The sequence below is a fragment of the Panicum virgatum genome, chromosome 9K, assembly GCF_016808335.1.
Source record: "Panicum virgatum strain AP13 chromosome 9K, P.virgatum_v5, whole genome shotgun sequence".
Taxonomy (NCBI): domain Eukaryota; kingdom Viridiplantae; phylum Streptophyta; class Magnoliopsida; order Poales; family Poaceae; genus Panicum; species Panicum virgatum.
This window is the reverse complement of record NC_053144.1, coordinates 6410815-6434056: the sequence shown is the minus strand read 5'-3', so window position 1 is coordinate 6434056 and position 23242 is coordinate 6410815. Positions and strand designations below refer to the sequence as shown.

The 23242-nt window shown below is 48.8% G+C and overlaps 1 protein-coding gene, 1 non-coding gene and 1 pseudogene across 2 annotated transcripts; 2 read left to right on the top strand and 1 right to left on the bottom strand.

Moving 5' to 3' along the window:
* Positions 1-6390: 6390 nt before the first annotated feature.
* LOC120653077 lies at positions 6391-6523 on the bottom strand. The gene has a single exon (XR_005666765.1). It is a non-coding gene; the product is annotated as a small nucleolar RNA Z247 (small nucleolar RNA).
* Positions 6524-8620: 2097 nt separating this feature from the next.
* Positions 8621-10868, top strand: LOC120649689 (cytochrome P450 81Q32-like). Its single transcript, XM_039926551.1, has 2 exons — positions 8621-9768; positions 10073-10868. The coding sequence occupies exons 1-2, from the start codon at positions 8827-8829 to the stop codon at positions 10685-10687; spliced, it is 1557 nt and encodes a 518-aa protein (XP_039782485.1). The 5' UTR covers positions 8621-8826; the 3' UTR covers positions 10688-10868.
* A 9526-nt stretch (positions 10869-20394) lies between these two features.
* LOC120649687 lies at positions 20395-22184 on the top strand (annotated as a pseudogene).
* The last annotated feature ends 1058 nt before the right edge of the window (positions 22185-23242 follow it).

The following is a 23242-nucleotide window of genomic DNA, read 5'->3' as shown; positions in this document are numbered from 1 at the left end:
TGCTGGCTATTCGTTCAGCATCTGACGGCATCTATGGGAATCAAGGGACTTGGTCCAAGCACTGAGCCCATGTTAGTTATCGGCCCATAAAGAAATAGCCAAGACTACAATTCCGCGATGATGATGCTGGGTGTTTTCTCGCCGCCGCCACAATGCCGGTGTCGCAGCTCTCTTGCCGCCGTGCACCGTTGTGGAGTGACGCCACCGTCGCACCCTGCTCTTTGCGGATCACCGGCGCCCAACGATGCAGCTCTCGCTTTTATTGTCTGATCCCGCCGTCCGCCATCGGCCGCCGAGAAGCTGTTGTCGCCAACCAACGTCACCACCGGGAAATAGTGGTGACGTCCGCATATGTCAATTGGGGTAGTAGGTATTTCATGAACCACAAATAAATTCGCAAGCGCATGGAATATCGCTGTAGCATTTTACCCGGGAGTATACCGGGGTGTCATTTATATTTCCGCAGGAAAGACGGTGGGTGAAGAGATATAGACTAGTTGATGAATTTTAACTAGATTGGATATTCTCATGCATAAACAGGGGTAAGATAATAACATAGTAGAAGATAGTGTGACACACACACAAATTACCCTCTAGGATAAATAAATAAAAGAAAGATAAAAGACGCTCTAGGCCGGGAGCAAGGCAGAAGTTAGAGCTCGAGTCAACTGTGCTAGGCTAGCTATATATATATACTTTCTCATTGGTTAGCTCGTCAGAGATTAAACTACACAATAGGGAGATCACTGTCGAAGCAACCGGAGGAGTCCGTACACCCCGGCGACTTTATGTACCTCCTACCCCCATACCGAATGTGGAGGATTACTCGGGCTCGGACAGGGCTGTCACCACCTGCCGGCTACCTCTACAAACCGTGGGTATAATTGACATCCAGCAACTCTTAGCTAATCTAGACACCATGTCTACACTAGTAAGGGATACTCTAGTGTCCCGCGCGGAGCCCCCACCCTCCGGATGGACAGACATCACACTAGAGCAATCATAGAATACTGGAGCAGTTGATAGAGTTCTAAGAACGAAATACTAACCATCTCCAGCACAGGGTGATCATACAATGCAAGCATTGAATAATAACGCAACCATATCAAGAAGCATATATCCAACAACTCAGAACATACTTCGAGCAGATATCGGTAACCATAGTCTAATTCTATTACAAACAACTGAATATTACAAGAGAGAGCTAGAGATGAACCCATACCAGAAATCTCGAGCAACTCCGGCGACTCGATGACTCCTAGACTTCTCCTAAACTCCACTAAGCCTAAAGACTATGCAAGATGAGCAAGAGAGGAGAGAAAGTGGTGTGTGTCCTCATTCTCTACCCCCTTGTATTTATAGCAGGGAGCCACGGGTGAGAACCTCTGCAACCGACCTAAGAGACCAATGGGGAGATGCCACGTGCCCTGGTTGAGGCGGTGGGGCCCACGGGCCAGGTCGGCCGACCTAGTAGGTCGGTCGGCCTGCCCGGGCCACCAACCGCCTCCAACTTCTTCTGGCAGGCTGTCCTAGGTCTCCTTGTCTGATCCACATTGGGGTTGGCCTGTCTTCACTTGTCTGAATTGGGTTCTTGGGCTACATGTGGTCCATTTGAGCCTGAATCGTTGCTTTGATATTTTTTGTGATTTTATGTCGGTTCAAAATGTGTTTGCAACCTGCATATTAGTTCCAAAATACAATTTGCATTTTCTAAAATGTAAAGTGTGGTTTAGGGACTTTATTGAATAAGGATATGTGTAAGAAATGCAAACTCTCATGATTTTCTGATCAAATTGATTCTAGAAATAATCGTTAGTGAGCGTCAACAGAAGCCTCGATGTTGCTACCGCCGCTGCCGCCGAGAAGCTCGTATGCTCGACCGCGCAGCGTAGCGGCGTGGTGGTGGCCGGCGTGAGGTCGAGCTTGATGCAGTAGCAGAACTTGGCTGCCAGCTCGAACGCCTCCGCGCGGCCGGGGAACTCCAGGAGGCGGATGCGGTGCACGTCCGCCTCCTCATCCTCCTCCAGCGCCATTTGGATTTCCATTTCCTTCTCTCTGATCTCCTCGGCATCTTCTTCTGGCTCTCCTCCTGTGTCTCTCCAGGCTGCCTCGTGTGATTCCTTGTTCGTGATGAGGTCGTGAATCTTCTTGCTCCGTGGCATTAACAGGAGCTGCAACAAAGGTTGCAGTGCAGAGAAATTTCTGCTGTCCAGTGAGGCGTTCGGTGAGGCGATAGCCAGGCGCTCTTCCCGCCCTTTTCCGTCAGTCTCGCGCCGGTTTGATCGGCTTGCCGCATTTTCCATCGGTCTCACAATTTTTACCGCCGGATTGATTAGCAAATGGGCCAAAGCAAACAGGCGGGACATCATGCTTCTGGGCCATGAAAGATTAGACGGTAACGTGGATAGCCAAACTCGGCTTACCACGGCTTCATGTTATATAGTCCAGGCTACAACAATCCCGGCGTGATTTACATGGAGTTCTGTTACAACTTGTGATACGAGGAATATGGTTCAAACTACATCTATCTCTAGGACTAACCATCCTTATGCGTATCACATTAGGATTCGCTTATACACTTATATAATCTGTGTACAAGTCGTTACATGAAAACATAGATTATTTCTAACAACCTCCCTCAACCTTAACCTGGTTTGTGTTCTAGATTAAGGTTGACTTTAAACTCTTCAAAGTTTCTTGCCGGTAGAGCCTTTGTAAAACCATCTGCTAACTGATCTTGTGACCGTATGAATCGAATCTGTAGCTGCTTCCTTGCTACTCTTTCTCTAACAAAATGAAAATCTATCTCTATATGTTTTGCCCTTGCATGAAACACTGGGTTTGCTGATAAATATGTGGCACCTAAATTATCACACCAGAGACATGATGCTTGTTGTCGTTTCACTCCCAATTCTGCTAACAAAGCTTCAACCCAAATTATCTCAGCCGTAGCATTAGCTAGAGATTTATACTCGGCTTCTGTGCTTGACCTTGAAACAGTGGCCTGTTTTCTTGCACTCTAGGATATTAAGTTGCTACCAAAGAATACTGCAAAACCTCCAGTTGATCTTCTATCATCAAGGTTTAATTTCCTGCCCAATCTGCATCGGAGAATGCACTTACCAAAGTTGAATTGGACTTGCTGATTCTTATCCCAAGATGAACCGAACCATTTACATATCTCAAGATTCGTTTGACTGCAGACCAATGTACAGTGGTAGGTGCATACAAAAATTGGCAAACCTTATTGACAGCAAAAGCCAGATCAGGACGTGTAAGAGTAAGATATTGCAAGGCTCCCACAATACTTCTATATCTAGTACTGTCTTCAGGAGACAGAAGCTCTCCGTCATCCTTGGATAATTTTTCAGTGGCCGACAGAGGTGTAGGGGATGGCTTGCACTTCTTCATTCCAGCTCTTTGCAGAATATCACATGCATATTTTCCTTGTGATAGTACAATGCCTCCATGTGTCAGTTTCACTTCAATGCCTAGAAAATAATTGAGATCTCCTAGATCCTTCATGGCAAAGTCAGCTCGTAAATCTTGAAGTAATGCTGAAATAGCTTCCGGAGAAGAGCCCGTGACTATTATATCATCAACATAAATAAGCATGAAAATAGTCACATTCTCCTTGAAATAGATAAACAAGGAAGCATCAGATTTCGATGCTTTAAAACCAAGATCATATAGCTTTGTACTGAGACGAGAATACCAAGCCCGTGGTGCCTGCTTTAAACCATAGATTGCTTTATCTAGTTTGCAGACATGATTAGGAAATTTTGCACTCTCAAAACCTGGTGGTTGCCTCATGAAAACCTCTTCTTCAAGAACACCATGCAAAAACGCATTCTGCACATCCAACTGCCTTAAGCACCAATTCCTTGAAACAGCAATTGATAATACTAATCTTATAGTAGCGATTTTTACTACTGGACTGAAAGTATCTTCATAATCAATTCCATATCGTTGCTTAAAACCTTTTGCTACCAGCCGGGCTTTATAGCGATCAACACTGCCATCTGATTTCCTCTTGACCTTAAACACCCACTTGCAATCAATAAGATTTATGCCTTGCTGCTGAGGAACCAAATGCCAAGTATTATTCTTGTGAAGTGCGCCCAACTCTTCTTCCATAGCTTTTAGCCATCTCTCATCACCAAGTGCCTCATGAACATCTCGTGGTTCTCCTGTAGAAGTAAGCATACTATATCTAACAGTACCATCAGTATAAGTTTTAGGTTTGGAGATCCCACTTTGTGATCTTGTCTTTGGACGTTGAGGAGCTGTGGCTGAATCAGCAATTTCTGGAGAAACCACAGAGGATTCCGTTGGAGGAATCATGTGCGCTGGTTCTGCTACCGTGTCGCCATGTGAAGCGCTCCCCATAGCCGAGTCCAAAACAGCTGATGGCGACGGATTTGCTCCTGTAGTCCCGAACGGTCCAGGCAGTCCTACCCCCCTGTGTGATCCGGGCACGGGCGAATCCGCTTGAGATCCAGCACTGACAGCTGCAGGCGTATCAACAATGGAGTTTGTACCTGCACCAATTTGTTCTTCTGCTCCCATATCTTCTCTGGTGTGCCTCAAATTTCTTGCAGAGAAATCCTGTGTATCATAGTCACAACTCGAGACAGAATCATTATGGTCATGGTCATTAGTAACAATGTGATCAATGCAATCTACAGCCCCAACATTGGAATTTAAAAGATGTTCAGGAAGGAGTAAAATCTCTTGTCTCAGCCGTGCACCAGCATTTTCATGAAGACTCTCAAAAGGAAAGACAGCTTCATCAAACACAACATCTCTTGATATGTAGACACGTCCAGATTTGATGTCTAAGCATTTAAATCCCTTGTGCATAGAGCTATACCCAAGAAAGGCACATCTGATGGACCTAAAAGCAAGTTTTCTAGGATTGAACGGCCTCAAATTTGGCCAACATGCACAGCCAAAAATGCGAAGGGAAGAGTAATCTGGTTTCTCATGCAAGAGAAGTTCAACAGGAGTTTGGTAATCAATGACTTTGCTAGGAAGGAGATTTATAAGATAGGTTGCAGTGAGGAACGCCTCATCCCAAAATTTTAAAGGCAAAGAAGAATTTGCAATGAGAGCCAAACCTACTTCCACTATATGCCTATGTTTTCTTTCAGCTGAGCCGTTTTGTTGATGGGCATGAGGACAAGATACACGATGAGCAATGCCTATTTTTTCACAGAAGGAGCTCAACCTCTCATATTCTCCTCCCCAATCTGTTTGCATAGAGAGAATTTTTCTACCAAACTTCCTTTCGACAAGGTTCTAAAAGTTGTGGAAAACTTGGAATACATCAGATTTTCTTTTCAAAAGATAAATCCAAGTATATCTACTATAGTCGTCAATGAAGCTCACATAGTAGGTATGCCTGCCAATAGATTCAGGAGCCGGCCCCAGACATCCGAGTGAATCAAAACAAGTGGAGCAGCGGAAACATTATTAGATTTGTAGTAGGGAAGCTGATGGCTTTTTGCACGCAGACATGAATCACAAACTGAGCTATCATTATCACTGACAAAGGGAAGTTTATTATTTCTAAGAACACTTTTAACAATAGGTAAAGCTGGATGACCTAAACGACTATGCCATCTTGATGTAGATGGTTTACTAACTCCAAGGACTTGCTTAGGTTGGCTTGCTTCTGAAGGATTTGTGACAAGCGGATAAAGACCTCCTTCACATCTTCCTCGATGAAGGATTGTCTTCGTTGCTCGATCCTTTATAAGAAAAAAGTTTGGGTGAAATTCAAGGTATGCATTATTATCAGTAGCAAGATGATGAACAGATACAAGGCTTTTATGGGCTCCTGGAACATGGAGGATATGATTGAGAAGAAGATCACAAGTTGGGGTATGTAAAGTTGCATGACCAGTGTTACAAATTTCCATACCTGATCCGCTCGCAGTGTGCACTTGTTCACGTCCAGAATACTTATCTCGCACTGTCATCTTGTCAAGCTCGCTTGTAACATGGTCTGTTGCGCCACTGTCAACATACCAGTTCGTGTCGACTCCATATCCTGTTGATGCCGTTCCAGCCATCTTGGTACTTGGCTGGTAATCCTCCTCGAACCTGTACCAACACTCAAGTGCTGTATGGTTAGCCCGATCACAAATTTGGCACCTGAGTTTTGTATTGCTGCCGCCATTGTTGTTCTGTCCTCCTATCCTGGTGCCATTGGGGCTGCCTTGCCCACCAGAACCACGTCCACCACGGCCACGGCCACGACCTTGACTGCGACAACGATTATTGAAGCCTCCTCCGCGCCCCTTTGACGCCGAGTTCACTGATGACTGGTACTGGTTTCCAAAGTTGGAGTGCTGATCTTGGAACATCTCCAAACGTGTTTCATATGCTGTGACTTGTGCAAACAAATCACTGAGAGAGATTTCATCTGTCCGATTCAAAACAGATGAGACAATCGGGTTATACTCAATCCCTAGGCCAGAGAGGATGAAAGACACCATCTCATCATCAGGGACAGGTTTGCCCGCGGCAGCAAGCTCATCTCCTAGAGCTTTCATCTTGCTGAAGTACACTGCGGTTGTCATGCTTCCCTTCTTCAGGTTTGTAAGCTGCATCCGCAGGTTTGTTACTCGTGCGCGAGATTGCACTGAGAACATGGTTTCCAAGGCAGCCCAAACTTCTGCCGATTTGGTCAGAGTTGCCACCTGCCCGAGGACATCTTTGCTGAGGGAGTTGAACAGATGCCCGAGCAGCTGCTGATCTTGTGCTACCCAAGTTGCATACAATTTGTTGGGGACGATTTCTTTGGTCTTGTCATCCTTGATGATCTCTATGGTCTTGGGCGGAGCTTGAGTGGTCCCATCTAGGATCCCTTCAAGCTGTGCTCCTCGGATGGGAGGTAGAACTTGCGCCTTCCATAGGATGTAGTTGTCGCGGGTAAGTTTCTCTGAAACTTGAGGCCCGAGAGAGGACAGCACAGCAGCGTTGGAGGAAGTAGAAGCCATGGCAGTAGATGCAATTGAAGAAGATGGCTCTGAATACCATGAAAGATTAGACGGTAACGTGGATAGCCAAACTCGGCTTACCACGGCTTCATGTTATATAGTCCAGGCTACAACAATCCCGGCGTGATTTACATGGAGTTCTGTTACAACTTGTGATACGAGGAATATGGTTCAAACTACATCTATCTCTAGGACTAACCATCCTTATGCGTATCACATTAGGATTCGCTTATACACTTATATAATCTGTGTACAAGTCGTTACATGAAAACATAGATTATTTCTAACAGGCCAAACCAGCGCAGCGCTCCTTCGAGTGTGCTGCCGTTGGATGCTGATTGAACGGTGCCACAGCTTCGACGTGCCTCTGAGGTAAATGGAACAACTTCAGAGGAACTTGATCCGGCAGAGCTGCTAGCTTGCGCTTGATGTTCTTCTTTTGGGTGACGAGACATTCGAGGATGCAGTCCTTGCAGAAGGCATGTCCTTCGGGGCATTATGAGAGGCCTGAGGCAGAGGCAGCAGGCATCCAAGGGCTTGATGTAGTCCTTCCCTAGGCACTCCCACTGCGTTCGTGTCGTAGCATGCTTCTGCTTCTCCTCGCACGTGAAGAAGGCGAGGCCACTTCCCCATGTGCTTCCTCGCGCTGGCTGTTCTCGCAATCCTCTTAACTCTACCCCTCGCTGAAAGCCACGGACCGGAGAGCGCGCGGATCGGAGGCCGCGACGGTGAGCGCATGGCCGTGCTTAGCACGACACCTACAACGGGTGCACCAGGTCCAACCCGCCCCAGAGCTTGTGCGGGACTGCGCTGACGAGGCGCTCGACGGGCGCCACCCAGCGTGCAGGAACTGCGTCAAGTCCCGCTATACTCTGACCGTATCACCAACTTCTGCAAGTGCTGCTGCACGCCCTGGCCACACCGCCAACGCGTCCCCAGGCCAGCCTCGTCGTGGCCCCGCGTAGTTTCGACCTCGAGGCAGCCGATCGATCCGGTCCCCAGATCGCCGGATCTGCAGCTCCGAGCCGCTGCCACCAAGCCTGGCGCCGGCACGTCGATGACTAGGTGTGGGAGCACCCCAGACCAACGGGAGAAGCTCCGCCGCCTCTTTTCTAGCAGGCACACGAGCTTCCGGTGCTACTCCGTCGGTGGAGCGGAGGCTAGCTGTGAGAAAGGGCGCCGCCCGAGTCACCCCCGACGGGAGACGACGCGGGGGCCTTCTTTCTCATCCTTCCATTTGTTTTGACTAGGCTGGCGTCCGATTTGATCACTATTATCTTTAAATCTTATATTCACCTAGAACAAATTAAAATTACTTGTAAAAGAATCGACAGGTCGTGATCATGCGATTAACTAATCCTACGGATCGAGTTTCTTCTTTCCCAATGACATACAAAGTTTGGTGTTAGTGGTACGGATCTGGCCAGTGCTAGTTGGCCCTCATTTTTTTAGGAAAGTGCTGGTTGGCCTTTGCGAGCCCGGGAAGAAGCTCAGAACGCGCCGCGACGGCGACCTCCAGGAAGACAGTGCTTAAAATACGCATCCACGCACCGCAACATCGTGCAGATCGTGAGCTTAATTTACTACACCACACACACAGAGGAACCATCCCACGGCTCCCTCCGTATGTGTACACATACATCAGCAATTGCGTATGCTTAATCATTCGACAAACTTAGCTAGGCTTCAAAGTAGTCGTAGATCCATGTCAACTCTTCAGCCTTGGTGTGAGCTAGTATATGTGCCAGTCGCCATGAAGGATGGAGCCATAGCGTACAAACAAGTTGCAATCAGCAATCGCTCAGAGACCTAATAAGCCATGGATAAGGCCTACATCGCCGTCCTCTCCGTCGCCTTCCTCTTCTTGCTCCACTACCTCTTGGGGCGCCGGGGCGGCGGCGGCAGGGGCAAGGGCGCGCAGAAGCTGCCGCCGAGCCCTCCGGGCGTCCCGTTCCTCGGCCACCTCCACCTCGTCAAGACGCCGTTCCACGCGGCGCTGATCCGCCTCGCGGCGCGCCACGGCCCGGTGTTCTCCCTGCGCATGGGCTCCCGCCGCGCCGTGGTGGTGTCCTCGCCCGAGTGCGCCAGGGAGTGCCTCACGGAGCACGACGTGACCTTCGCCAACCGCCCGAGCTCCCCCTCCCCGTCGCTGCGGCTCCTGTCCTTCGATGGCGCCCTGCTGTCGAGGGCCAGCTACGGGCCCTACTGGCGCAACATCCGCCGCGTCGCCACCGTCCAGCTCCTCTCCGCGCACCGCGTCGCCTGCATGACCCCCACCATCTGCGCCGAGGTGCGCGCCATGGTGCGGAGGATGGAACGCGCCGCCGCGGCGGCCCCCGGCGGCGCCGCGCGCGTCCAGCTGAAGCGCAGGCTGTTCGAGCTCTCCCTCAGCGTCCTCATGGAGACCATCGCGCGGACCAAGACGTCCCGCACCGAGGCCAACGCCGACGACACGGACATGTCGCCGGAGGCGCACGAGTTCAAGCAGATCGTCGACGAGATGATCCCGTACCTCGGCGCGGCCAACCGGTGGGACTACCTGCCGGTGCTGCAGTGGCTCGACGTCTTCGGCGTGAGGAACAAGATCCTCGCCACCGTGAGCAGGAGGGACGCGTTCCTGAGGCGGCTCATCGACGCGGTGCGGCGGAGGATGGACGACGGCGGCGAGGGCGAGAACAAGAGCATGATCGCCGTGCTGCTCGCTTTACAGAAGTCGGAGCCGGAGGTCTACACTGAAACCACCATCATGGCGCTCTGTATGGTGAGTGCTTCTTCTACTACATTACCTCTCTTACTTACTAAACCTCCATTTCATTGGTTAGTTAAATCATCAACCCTTTTCGGCGATTGTACGTACTCCAGTTGAGTGTGATCATCAACCAGCTCTGTTGACCCAAATTAAATGTGATTCCTATCACGAGGATTACCGTCTCATTTTCCCCTTAACAATTGAAACAAGTGGCCATTATTGTAAACCAAAATGTTGTATTATATGATCAGCAATTCGGCATCAGTAAAGTAGAAGGCCACTGACTGTCATTTCCCTCTTTTTCCCCCCTGTGAAGAACCTATTTGGCGCCGGAACGGATACCACATCCTCGACGACAGAATGGGCCATGTCGCTCCTGCTGAACCACCCTGAGGCGCTCAACAAGGCGCAGGCCGAGATCGACGCGGCCGTGGGCACCTCCCGCCTTGTCACCGCCGATGACCTGTCCCGCCTCCCCTACCTCCAGTGCATCATCCACGAGACGTTCCGGCTCTACCCGGCGGCGCCGCTGCTTCTGCCGCACGAGTCCTCGGCGGACTGCAAGGTGGGCGGCTACGACGTGCCCCGCGGCACGATGCTGCTGGTGAACGCGTACGCCATCCACCGGGACCCCGCGGCGTGGGAGGACCCGGCCGAGTTCAGGCCGGAGCGGTTCGAGGACGGCAAGGCCGAGGGCCGGCTGCTGATGCCGTTCGGGATGGGGCGGCGCAAGTGCCCCGGGGAGGCGCTGGCGCTGCGGACGGTCGGCCTCGTGCTCGGCGCGCTGATCCAGTGCTTCGACTGGGGCAGGGCGGACGGCGTCGAGGTCGACATGGCTGAGGGCGGAGGTGTGACCATGGCCAGGGCCGTCCCGCTGGAGGCTATGTGTAGGCCTCGTGCGGCCATGCGGCATGTTCTTGAGGAGCTCTGATGGAAAAAAAAAAAGCAGCGTATCCTATAGAAACCAGTCATAGTCATGCTGTGCAAACTTTAGAAACTGCAATCAAAACCACATAATACTCATCCGATGGCTAGAGACAGGAGTGGGTTATTTTTGCACTTAAATCCCCCACTCATCCCATCCTAATCCCAAATATTACAAATCACCCCCCAAGTCGATTCCCCATTGTTTCGTCTGGCGCCGAGTCGCGGTCTATCTGGCCTCGCGGGCGTCGGGCGCCTGACCTGGGGAGATTGCGGGCGGAGGGAGCCGCCGGAGCGCTCCACCTCCAAGGAACACCGGCATCAATTCATTTGGCTGCCGGAGCGATGGCTCGCGTTCATGTGCCCTCCGCTCGTCGCTTTGTGTGACACCGCCCCGCGTCGATTCGCCTGGCCACCGCTCCCTGCGCCCCTGTCCGCGAACCAGCCGATGAGACGTCATCTACGGCCCGCCGAGGCCGCTCGCCGCCATGGCCGCGCCCCCACCCGTGCGCCTCCAGGACTCCATCCCGCCATGTGCGCCTCCCGCCGAGGTGCACTGTCTGCCGTTTGAATTGGAGTCCGGCGACACTACGGAGTCCAGCCGTGGTGCGCCACCATGGAGTGCCTGGTTGTCTAGTTGCCTGGTTCCGAACCTCTAAGAACAAGAACAGAGGCATCAGCCAATTGGTTTCTCCGTGGGGAGCAATAAAATGGCACTGAGCTCTGAGCACGTTGTACGACAGGTCAACAACACTGCATAAGGTAGAGCTAGATTGAATCAAACTCTTGACAGTTTGGGCACTCAGACGGAAACTCTTGACAGTTTGGGCACTCAGACGGAACGACAGTCGCGAAGCAGCCGGAGTAGATGTCGAGCATCTTCATCAGGTCCGTGGCGCTGGCCGTCCACATGTGCCGTGTGGAGCCGGCGACGCCTCGTGGAGTTTCCCCTCCCGCCACAAGCTCTTCACCAGCAGCACCTTGGTGGGTGCGTCGGAATCAGGGGTGGCCGGAGGACTCCAGTGCGGCGGATCACGGTCGGGAGGCAGCGTCGCCGGATCACGGGCGGGCTCGGAGGATCATGGGCAGAGGGGACTCATGGACGGGCGGCGGCGGCGCCGAATCGCGGTGGGCGGCGGCGACTGCAACACAGGCAACACTAGACGTGGAATCGACTTGGGGTGATTTGCAAAATTTGGAATTAGGATGGGATGAGTGGGGGGATTTAAGTGCCAAAATAATCCATCTCTGTCTCTAGCCATCGGATGAGCATTCTATGGTCTTGATTGAAGTTTTCAAAGTTTGCACAGGATAGCTGGTTTCCATAGGATACGCTGCCAAAAAAAAACATCTAGCGTCTGGTATAGTATGGTCAAGTTCTTTGCGGGATCGTCAGGGGTAATACGCATGGTTGTTAGTGTGTGCTCTATTGAATAAAGTGTGACCTCGTTGGGATCTTCGACCTACTCCCTCCGTTCCAAATTATAAGACATTTAAAAAAATTTGGAGAATCAAAACAATCTCAAGTTTGACCAAGATTATAGAGAAAAATATAAAGATTTATGATATCAAATTGATGTACTATGAAAATATAACTAATAAAAAATCTAATGATACTTAGTTTATATAATAAATATCATTACTCTAATATATAAATTTGGTCAAATATAAAAAAACTTTGACTCTCCAAGATTGTTGAAATGTCTTATAATTTGAAACGAAGGGAGTATCTGTAAATTATACGTGTATATATAGGAGTTTACTTTGTAAGATACAGCTAATTTATGGCCGGCCGTAATATAAGCGGTTCGTACGGTCACCTACACTTTACACAATCCACTTTTCGTTCTACTAAACCATATCAGCTCGTAGTCTTGTCTGCATGTATGGAAAAGAGAAATAGTGTCAGCACATGCATGCTTACATGAGAAAATAGAAAGAGAACGGATAGGTTTCACATGATTTCAAACATATAAAAGACCGTAATTTCAAAATTGAGCGTCCAAAAATCAAAATCCAGTAACACGAGCGCACCCATTTCAATAAGACATTCAAAACAAGACCCCCACCCCAATAATATTTTAATGATATATTTTTTACATGAGAAAATACTTTTTAGTCCATTCTAATTTGCTCATGACTTTTGTAAAAATGCTTATGGCTTTACAATTGTTGCTTGACTCACCTGAATCCAGTTAAGTGGGTATTGATATTGATATTGATATTGATATTGATATTGAGAAGATAGATTGGATGGTATGATTAGAGGATGATGGCAATTAATTGTGTTAGGGTAGGTGGTATTGCATGATCCATGATAGGAAATTTTGGCGAGTCAATTAAGCATTTTTACTAATTTATGTTAATATTTTTTTATTCTGTGTAAGCAATTTATGTGTCTTTAAAAATATTATCAAAATATATGCAAGTGACATCTTATTTTGAAAATCTTTTTGAAATAAATACTATGCAATCAGAATTTGAATAACTTTTAAGTTTTGAAGTTGTTTGCATGTGGTGTTATGGGAGATAAAAATTTCCCACTCCACTTCTAGTCATTGTCTCTGAATTAGAATCCAATGTGGATGTATCAGGCGATTTCACATGGTGTGGTCTAATCTACTTGATGTCGTCGATGCAAAAGGTACGTAGGTAGAAATAAAATTACGACAGGCTATAGTGAAATTATTATCTAATTTATAATATAAACAACTAGATATTGTTTGAGTGTAGGTTCTATGTGCTCTTCAGTTGGTTGTCTTGTTTAACTCATGTTCGCCGGGTGCACGAAACGAGTGTCTGCATTTTGTTTCCTTGACTTGAACTCTCCAAGTGGAATTGAATCTTCTTCTTGGAGAAAGTCAGAAGTGAATCAATTAACAGGTAAGGAAATGAGTGGAAGTAAGTTTGTTTTTTTTTAAATTACATAGTATAAATTAGACACTCACAAATGTCATCCTTATGAACGCATGAAGACAAACTCTACCCCTGTAAGCATCTTCGGAGACTGAAGAAGTTACCACAGGCACCTCGCTGTCGACAGAAACGTCGCCTACTATTGAAACCATAACGCCGCTAAATCTAAGAATATTTACTCCCAGAGAAGTTGAGTATTGAATCCAGAACCCAATTTCCTTAGTTAGCGTGCGTGCACTGCTAGCATGTCCCGGCGAACAGTTCCCTTCCCAATAGATCTACAGCGTGTTCGGCGGTTGAGGAGCGGGCTGCTTCCGGCAGTTGCTGCCTCCTGCTGCCGTTCGGCGGGCTGCTTGGCTGCCGTTCGGTGGGCTGTTGTGGGCTGCTCGCTGCTGCTGGCTGCTGCTGCCGCCGGCAAGAGCAGCCCGCTCCTCAACCGCCGAACACGGTGCTAGTTTTCTAGTTCTACGTCACGTGACTCTGTAAACAGATTAACTACTTCGAGTGATGATCTCCTCACATCATCTCTTTCTTGCCTATTATTTTTCACCCTTTTTTCTTAGTTTTAGTGTTGTGTGTATAATTTTTTTTTACGAAACACAGTATAGATGCAGACTTACATGTATGTATAGTCGTATACTCGTCCAATAAATACATGCATGCAGCCTTACCTCTATATGCACATCCGAGAGATTGAGCCAGCAAATCCCAAGACCGACGAAGTCACTACAGACATCTCGTTGTCAATGGATGCATCCCCTACCACTGAAAGAAAATATCAGTATTCCTAAAATAAATATAAAAAAATACGAGCACATATGCTAAGTTGAGGACTCAGATTTTGGATGGATACATTCCACCACAAACAACCTTACAAGCTGAGCTACAATCAATTCATGTGCATATAGGATTATGGTGGGCTCAAAATTCTTTTTTATACTTTCAATCAAAGTTTTTTTTATATATTATTGAAAGTTTTAGGGTTCCTTCTTGAAAGCTTTCAACATACATGTCTAAAGATTTATCCAATATATGTTGTCTAGTTCTTTTAAGTGTTGGCTTAAAATTTTAGAATTCATGTTTGAAAGTTTTCAACATATGGGGTCAAAGTTTTACCTGATATTAGTATTCATGTACTTTTTGTTATGTAGCATTAAAAGTCAAAAGTTTCTCGATTTCAATTACAAAGTCTCCTACATATACCTTGAAAGTAGGGAATACTATATTTTAATTAGCACATTTCAAATATTTTATCCTTAAATAGGAAGGTTTGAAATATGTAACATGAAAGTTCAGGGTATAAACTATTTGGTATGTGGTTTGAAAGTTTCACAAAATCATGTGTAAAGTTTTGAATATGTCATTCAAAAGTTAATAAAATTTACATTCAACAATACCTTTTGGTCATTGAGTTTTTTAGTTGTTAGCTTTCAGTTGTAATTATACTATCTAGGCCTACAGAGTTCTTGGATTTCAGAATTTAAAGGCAAATTTGGTTGATGCATACGAAAGTTTTTACATTATTAGGGTGAACTAGCCTATATGAACCTACAATTTCAAAACAAAGTTTTATCATTTGTAGTGTAAAGTTTGAAATTACAAAATTTTGTATATTCATAGTACAATGTTTGAAATGTAAGTTCTTGAATTTTGGAGTGCAAAATTTTGAGTTAGCATTTTTAACAAGTTTTTGACTAATGGCTTCGAAGTTCCTGAATTTAAAGTATGAAGTTCATAAATTTGGAACACACTATTTTTAACATGTGTAAATTTTAAAATTGGAGATGTAGAAAGTTTTTCATCTTCGGTTACAAAGATTTTAGAATATTGCTTAAAAGTTGATATGTACAAAGTTTTTACTAGTGTTCGACGAAGTGCTATTCCAGGCTCATTGTGAGGATCACCGGGGTGTCCGACCCTAGAGGGGGAGGGGGTGAATAGGGTCGCTAATCGCTTTTCTATCCTAGGGCTCAATCTAATTGCATAAGATAAACCTAACACGTCCTACACATGCTAGTTATGATTAAGGTTTATCTATGCTACCCTCTACTTACCCCAAAAGACTTGCAACCTATAGCCAATCCTAATCAAACTAACTAGGAAAGTAAAGGTAAGCAAGAAAGAGTAAATGCGGAAACGTAATGCGGTAAGTAAAGCGGTAAGGGAGAGGATATGCAAACTCCCGTGAAGACACCAAGACACACGATTTAACGTGGTTCGGTTAGGACACCAAAGTCCCTCCCTACGTCCACGGCCACTTGCTCACAAAGAACAAGTGGGATGCCGAGTCTCTTCGCTTGATCACCGTCTTGCCACGCCTCCAAGGCTCCCGACAAGCAAAGGCTAAGTGACGCCAAGTCACAAAGACGAGGTCACCACCACCGTCTATCTCGAAGCGTCACCACGGCACCGTCTTCACTATCTTGGAGCTTTAACACCAAGTAGGGGCCTCCTTCCCCGCACAAAGTGTCGTTGCCACTCCACACCAAGTCGGAGGGTCACACGACGAGTACAAGTGTTTGCTTGCCGCAGCAAGACTTCTCTCAAGGGAGCTCTCGCAAGAACTAATCCCTAATCAAGCACTAAGCACTCTAACAAGTGTGCTTAAGCCTATATGATGTACAATGAAGCTCTATGGTGGTTGGAGATGATCTTTAGCTCTAGTATACTTCCTTGAACTCCAGCACTCTCAAATGGTGCGGCCTTGGGGCTATATATAGGCAGCACAAGCAAATATAGCCGTTGGAGAAAAGCTGCCAGAAATGTGCTTAACACCGGTTAATCCGATGCTCCCCAAATCGCCATCGTCGGTTTAACCGGTGATACTAAACTGCCCACTGAAAACTAGCCGTTACGTGTACGGGCAATTAACCGACGCAATCGACCGGTGTATGTAATGTTAGCGTCGGTTTAACCGGTGAGTGCAACTGTCCTCTGATCCTTGAAAAACAAACTCTCTGGACAACTGCACCGACGCCATTAACCGGTGCATCATCGGTTCATCCGATGTATGCATTTTCCTTGGTCTGCTTCTGCCATTGCACCGACGTATTCAAACTTCCTATCGTCGGTTCATCCGGTGCCAAACCCTAGCCCGCAGGCCATCTCTGTCATTGCACCGATGAGTACATTTTGCCTTACGTCGGTTCATCCGGTGATACTAAAACTCCCAGACGTGCTCAAGTCAATGCACCGACGTGTGTAATTTGCTTGGCGTCGGTTCAACCGTAGGGGCGGCCCTTCGGGCCTAGCTTCGCCTCTCTTCTCTTTGTCATCACTTGAACCTAAAAGCCTGAGTATATCATCTAAGCAAACACATTAGTTCAAGTGTTGCGTGTGTCATCAATCGCCAAAACATTATATTGAAATATGGCATGAGAGGCCATTTTCGCTACACTCATCTACGTGCATTTAGCAACCTTAGTTTTTAATATATGATTTCAAATTTTTTGAACTATGGGTACAAAGTTTTCAACATGTGATTTGAAAGTTGGAGACGTAAGAACTTTCAATGCTGGAGATATATGAAGTTTGAAATAATTTTGAAAGATTTTTACTTCCAATTACAAATATTTTAAAATATTATTTGAAAGTTTGATATGTACAAACATTTGAACATATTATTTGAAAGGTTTTTTATTATGCGTGCACTGGTTGACATGTGACTTGAAAGTTGGATATGTAGCACATTGAAAGCTAGGGATGTAGAAAGTTTCAAATATACAGTATAAAACTCTTTCACTTCCAAGTACAAAGATTTTATAGTGTTACTTGAAAGTTTGATATGTGCCAAGGTTTTGACATGTGACTTTGAAAAATCGAGATGTAGAAAGTTTTTGAATACCCCACCCATGTTTATTTGAACTTTTTTTGTCAATTTAAGGTGGTTATATATTTGTATGTGAAAATATTATAATACATATTGTATAGAGTTTTACTTTTTTTTATTAAAACTCACGAAGCTAATTTTGATGTTTCTTTTTATCTTGTTCAATGCCGATTCTTCTTTCTTCAAATAGTTAAGATGATATATGAAAACATTCTTTAAGTTCTTCTACATCCATATAGGTGTAAAAGTAATTCCCCACCCATATTATCTCCCACACACCCGTTGTCCCGAAGGGGAAGGGAAAGAGAAAAGCAAAAAAAATCTGCCGAAGTGCTAACAGAAGCTAGATAAGAGAAACAATAATCAAAGCTAGACAGGAAAAACACATCATCTGTTGCCTGTGCACGCACTCCAATTAATTTGTATGCGCCGGTAGCTAATTGCTGGGTTTGTGCGCCAGTAGTAGATCGCAGCACGCGTTCGCCGCGGACTCATCCTAGCGCACGATCGCCCACTAGGTGCCACCAAACCCAATTTCCTTATACTCTAGTACTCTATATACTATACAGCGTGGGAAGGGAGCGCTGGGAGCGCCCGGGCGCTCCCAGCGTGACACGTGCCCCCAGGAGCCGGGGAGAGGACGCCCGACGCAGCCCGTGGATTCGTCGTGCCCACGTGCTGCGGTCGCAGCGCCACGGTCCACGTCCGCCAGCCGCCGACCGCCTCCGTGCCCTGCGCCCGCCCGTCAGCCGCCGACCGCCGGTCCTCCCTCTCTTCGTCGCCTGGCGGCACCCCTCTCTCCCTCCTTCCCAACCACAGCAGCCCGCGCTGCCCTCCGACCCCGTCGTCCGCTCCACCCCGCCGTCGGCGGGGGATCTGACCGGCGGCATCCCGGTGGCGGATCTGGCCCGCTCCGCCCTCCGGCGCCGTCGTTCGCCGAGGTCCCCGCCCCCTTCCCCCTCCCGCTCCATCCTGGTCGCCTCCGGCCTCCGCCATGGCGGATCTCGGCCGCCCCCTCCAGGGCTCCCCTCCTCTCGACCCCCGCCGTCTGCTCCGTCCCGCCGCCGGCCTTCGCCATGGCAGATCCCGGCCGCCCCCTCCCGGGCTCGGTGAAGGAGCATCCCGCGGCGTGGGGGACGAGGCGTGGAGGCACGGTGGAGGAGCCACTGGACCGCAGCTCGGCTGCACGGGGAGGGACGACGGCAGTGCCCGGGTGAGGAGGCGGACTGCGGTGGAGGGACGGCTGCGGCGGCGGGTCTTGGGGAGACGGGGAGCGGGACTTCGGGGGCGGCGGCGGCTCTGCGGCGCAGCGGCGGAGTGTGTGGGGGAGGGAGAGAGCGTCGCGGATAATAACGGGGAGAGAGAGAGGGAGAGAGTTTTTTTTTAGCTTTTGAACTGTGGGCGCGGCGGAGCGCGCTGATGTCCTAGTAACCACTATGCTACGTGCCTTTTCGCATGAGTTGAAGTAAGTGGAACTGTGGAAGATTATACTTCGGCCATCTTTTCCTTTGATATTGTTTGACATCTCGACCCAAGTCAGAGCCCAAGTTGGAAAGTGAGCCCACATATAATTGCAGGGGCTGCCATAGAGACACAGCCTACGAAGACAAAGGCATCGCGCGCCTGAACTGCAGCTGCCCGTCAGCGTCAGGTCTACCCCAGCGGCGGATCTAACGGCTGCTGTTCTGTTGAGACAACAACAACAACCCAAGTGTGCCCTGCATCGGTGTGTTTGTGACATGGATTCCATGGCCTGTTTTCGCAAGAAATCGGAGATTAATTAGGGCCGGGTTGCTGGATGCTTTTGCCATTTGTAGAGAAACAACGATGGCGACCGTGTTCTAGCCGGTCAGGAAATTCCTACCTGCAATCTGGACCTAGCTAGCCATCTCATCGAGGGACGGTCAGGACTCTTGCAGAATCCAGCATTGCTTCGCCAATGAGTAAGCCAAATTGAAGAACTAATTACACAGTCTAGCTGATTAGCACGAGATGAATTTTTTTAATCTTAATTAGTTTATAATTAGACATTATTTATCAAGTAGCAATGAAATGTGTTACAGTATAAAAAACAACAACTTTTCACCAACTAAACAGAGCCTAAGCCAAATTGAAGAACTGCAGCCGCCCTCTAGCCTAGCTCGGGGTCCATAAGAGGAGTGAGGCCAAACCAGACGGAAAAAACATCTGCCACTTGCATAGTTGCATGTCACCGTCCCGTCCCTACCGTGTTTCTGTTCTTTTGCATTTCTCGCACTGTTTACACAATTAGAATTGATCAAATAGAAGAGGAATTGCATGTGATTTTGTTGCTTGGTCGAAAATAGAATTTGCACCTCTTAGATTATCTGACACTCCCTCTGTCCATAATAAGTGCATTTCTAGAATTTAAAATTTATCTCAAAATAAGTAGTTATCTACAAATGGGACAAATTAACTCTTAATTTACTTTTTTTTTAAATTTCTGTTCTCTCAAAGATGCAATGATTACATCTTTATAGGGGCATATAACATTAATCTCTTCACTCAAATTCTAGAAATGCACTTATTTTGAGATGGAGCGAGTAGTGATGATGTTCCTCGCAAAATAATTGAACTTACTTCGTGTGTACACCTACAATTAAAAACTATCTACTCCCTCTGTTCTAAAATGTAAGTCATTTTGATTTTTATAAATTTTTATATTATATTTATATTATATGTGGATGCATAGCAAATACTATAAATCTAAAAGAAATTAAAACGACCTAGATTTAATACGGAGGGAGTAGCATTTAATTTGACGGTGCTTAGACTATGGTGGAGATTCACAGCAAGAGGCTACGATTTGCAGGTTGGAGGTAACCATTGACGGTGGAGATTTCTTTTCTCATATACGGGTAAAGAACATACGTGTAGTCTTCGTCACTTCTTCCTCTATATATACGGGCATATGGCTTAGGCGCTTAGCTGGTAGCTGTGCAAATGCAACACGCTTAGGCTCCATGGATCCGGCGGCCAACATTGCCATTCTCTCCATAGTCTTACTCTTCCTCCTCCATCGTCTCCTAGGTCTCGCCAGCCGCAATGGCAAGAACAAGAGTATGCGGCTGCCGCCGAGCCCTCCGGCCATCCCGTTCCTGGGCTACCTCCACCTCGTCAAGACGCCCTTCCACGCGGCGCTGGCGCGGCTCGCCGCGCGCCACGGCCCGGTGTTCTACATGCGCATGGGGTCCCGCCGCGCCGTGATGGTGTCCTCGCCGGACGCTGCCAGGGAGTGCTTCACGGAGCACGACGTCGCCTTCGCCAACCGCCCGCTGTTCCCGTCGCAGAAGCTCGCGTCCTTCGGCGGCGCCTCGCTCTCCATGGCCAGCTACGGGCCCTACTGGCGCAACCTCCGCCGCGTCGCCGCCGTGCAGCTCCTCTCCGCGCACCGTGTCGCCTGCATGTCCCCCGCCATCTCCGCCGAGGTGCGCGCCATGGTGCGCCGCATGAGCCGCGCCGCCGCGCCCGCGCCCGGGGGCGCCGCGCGCGTGCAGCTGAAGCGGAGGCTGTTCGAGCTCTCCCTCAGCGTCCTCATGGAGACCATCGCGCGCACCAAGACGTCCCGCACCGAGGCCAACGCCGACACGGACATGTCGCCGAAGGGATGTGTTCCTGCGGCGACTCATCGACGCAGAACGGCGGAGAGAGGAGGATGGCGGCGGCGACGAGAAGAAGAGCATGATTGCCGTGCTGCTCTCTTTGCAGAAGTCAGAGCCGGAGTTCTACACGGATACCATGATCAAGTCGCTGTGCGCGGTGAGTGTTTCTTACTAATATTTAACCTGCTTTAATTTTACTCTTAACAAATTAAAGTTATCCCAAATCAATGTGATCTCTTCTTTTGTGTTGCAAGTTAATGTGATCTCTGTCATCCCATACTCCCAAGTGACATAGATCGCCAGCATCGTTGTCCACTTTTCCTGAATGATTGAGCTAGCAATTCCATCTTACTGAGACACCAACTGTCGTTTTCACCCTTTTTTTTTTCCGTGAAGAACATGTTTGGCGCCGGGACGGAGACAACGTCGACCACGACGGAATGGGCCATGGCGCTCCTGCTGAACCACCCGGAGAAGCTCAAGAAGGCGCAGGCCGAGATCGACGCGGCCGTGGGCACCTCGAGCCTGATCACCCCGGACGACGTGCCGCGCCTCGGCTACCTCCAGAGCATCATCAACGAGACGCTCCGCCTGTACCCGGCGGCGCCGCTGCTGCTGCCGCACGAGTCCTCGGCGGACTTGCGAGGTGGGCGGCTACGACGTGCTCCGCGGCACGATGCTGCTGGTGAACGTGTACGCCATCCACCGGGACCCCGCGGCATGGGAGGACCCGGCCGAGTTCAGGCCGGAGCGGTTCGAGGGCGGCGCAAGTGCCCCGGCGAGACGTTCGCGCTGCGGACGGTCGGCCTCGTGCTCGGCTCGCTGATCCAGTGCTTCGACTGGGACAGAGTGGACGGCGCCGCGGTGGACATGACGGAGAGCGGCGGGCTGACCATCCCCATGGCCGTTCCCTTGGAGGCCATGTGCAGGCCTCGTGCTGCTATGCATCACGTTCTTGAGGAGCTCTGATGGAACGTCTCGCGTCTGTGTACTCTGGTACATGGTCTGCTAGTTCTTCGTGGGGATCATCGGTTCTTGGTGGAATTATTACGCATGGTTGATAGTGTGTGCTTTCTTGAATAAAGTATGACCTCGAAGGGATCCTCGATCTGTAAATTATACTAGTAGACGGGTTTGTAATACTCCCTCCGTTCGGAAATGATATAGATATTTTGACTAGAGAAAGTCATTCGAAGTAAAGTTTGACTTATTAATCACTCTTAGAATATAATGTCAATTACGAATAACTCAATGTCATCTCAAAACCTCTTTGAATACATATGTATTGACATAAATTTTATAAACTAATTATACATATAATTTAACTAATTATTAGTCAAAGTTTATAAAGTTTGACTTTCTCTAGTCAAAATATGTAGATCATTTCCGAACGGAGGGAGTATGAACAATTAGCTCTTGTCTGAGAGTATACTCCGTGGTTATGTGATCTTCTGCTGATTACATTGTCATGGCTCCGGCAAATGCAACGCGCGCTGCTCGCAGAGGCTCGTGACCGTCGACGGTGCCGCGCTGGGGACGGCGAGCTACGGCCCGCACTGGCGCGACCTCCGCCGCATCGCCGCGGTGCAGCTCCTCTCCACGCGCCGCGTCGGGAGCATGTCGGGTCGGGCACCATCTGCGCCAAGGTGCGGGCCGTGCGCCTCTTTCCACCCAGCCTCTCTCCTCTCGTCTCGCTCCGCCCGCAGCCCGTTCCGGAGGAGGAGCACCTTGCCCGTGGCCGGCGGCGCAGCGTGGTGTGACGTCGTCGACGCGGTGTCGCCGTGCCGGCGGTGCGAGCGCGGCGCGAGATGGCGGGTGAAGGCGCCGGCCGATGCCAGGAGAGGACGCCAGCGAACGGAGTGTGTGTGAGCAGCAGCGGCGCGTTGATCCTGGAATACTCCGTATAAATTCTCTTGCTGTCCCTGCTCGGAGTCGGGCCTCTCTTGCCGCTGGGGTCGCTGATCCAGTGCGTCCACTGGAGCAGGGTTCATGGCATGGAGGTCCACATGAGCGAGGGCAGCGGACTGATGATGCCCATGGCTCTTCCGCTGGAGGCCATGTGTAGGACTCGTGAGGCTATGTGTGGCGTTCTTCAGAAGCTCTGATAGTCTGAATATCTCCATTCACGGTGTGGCCGTGCGCTGAATGAACTTCTCGTGAGCACGATTTCATCAAATGTAAGCATGTTTTACCC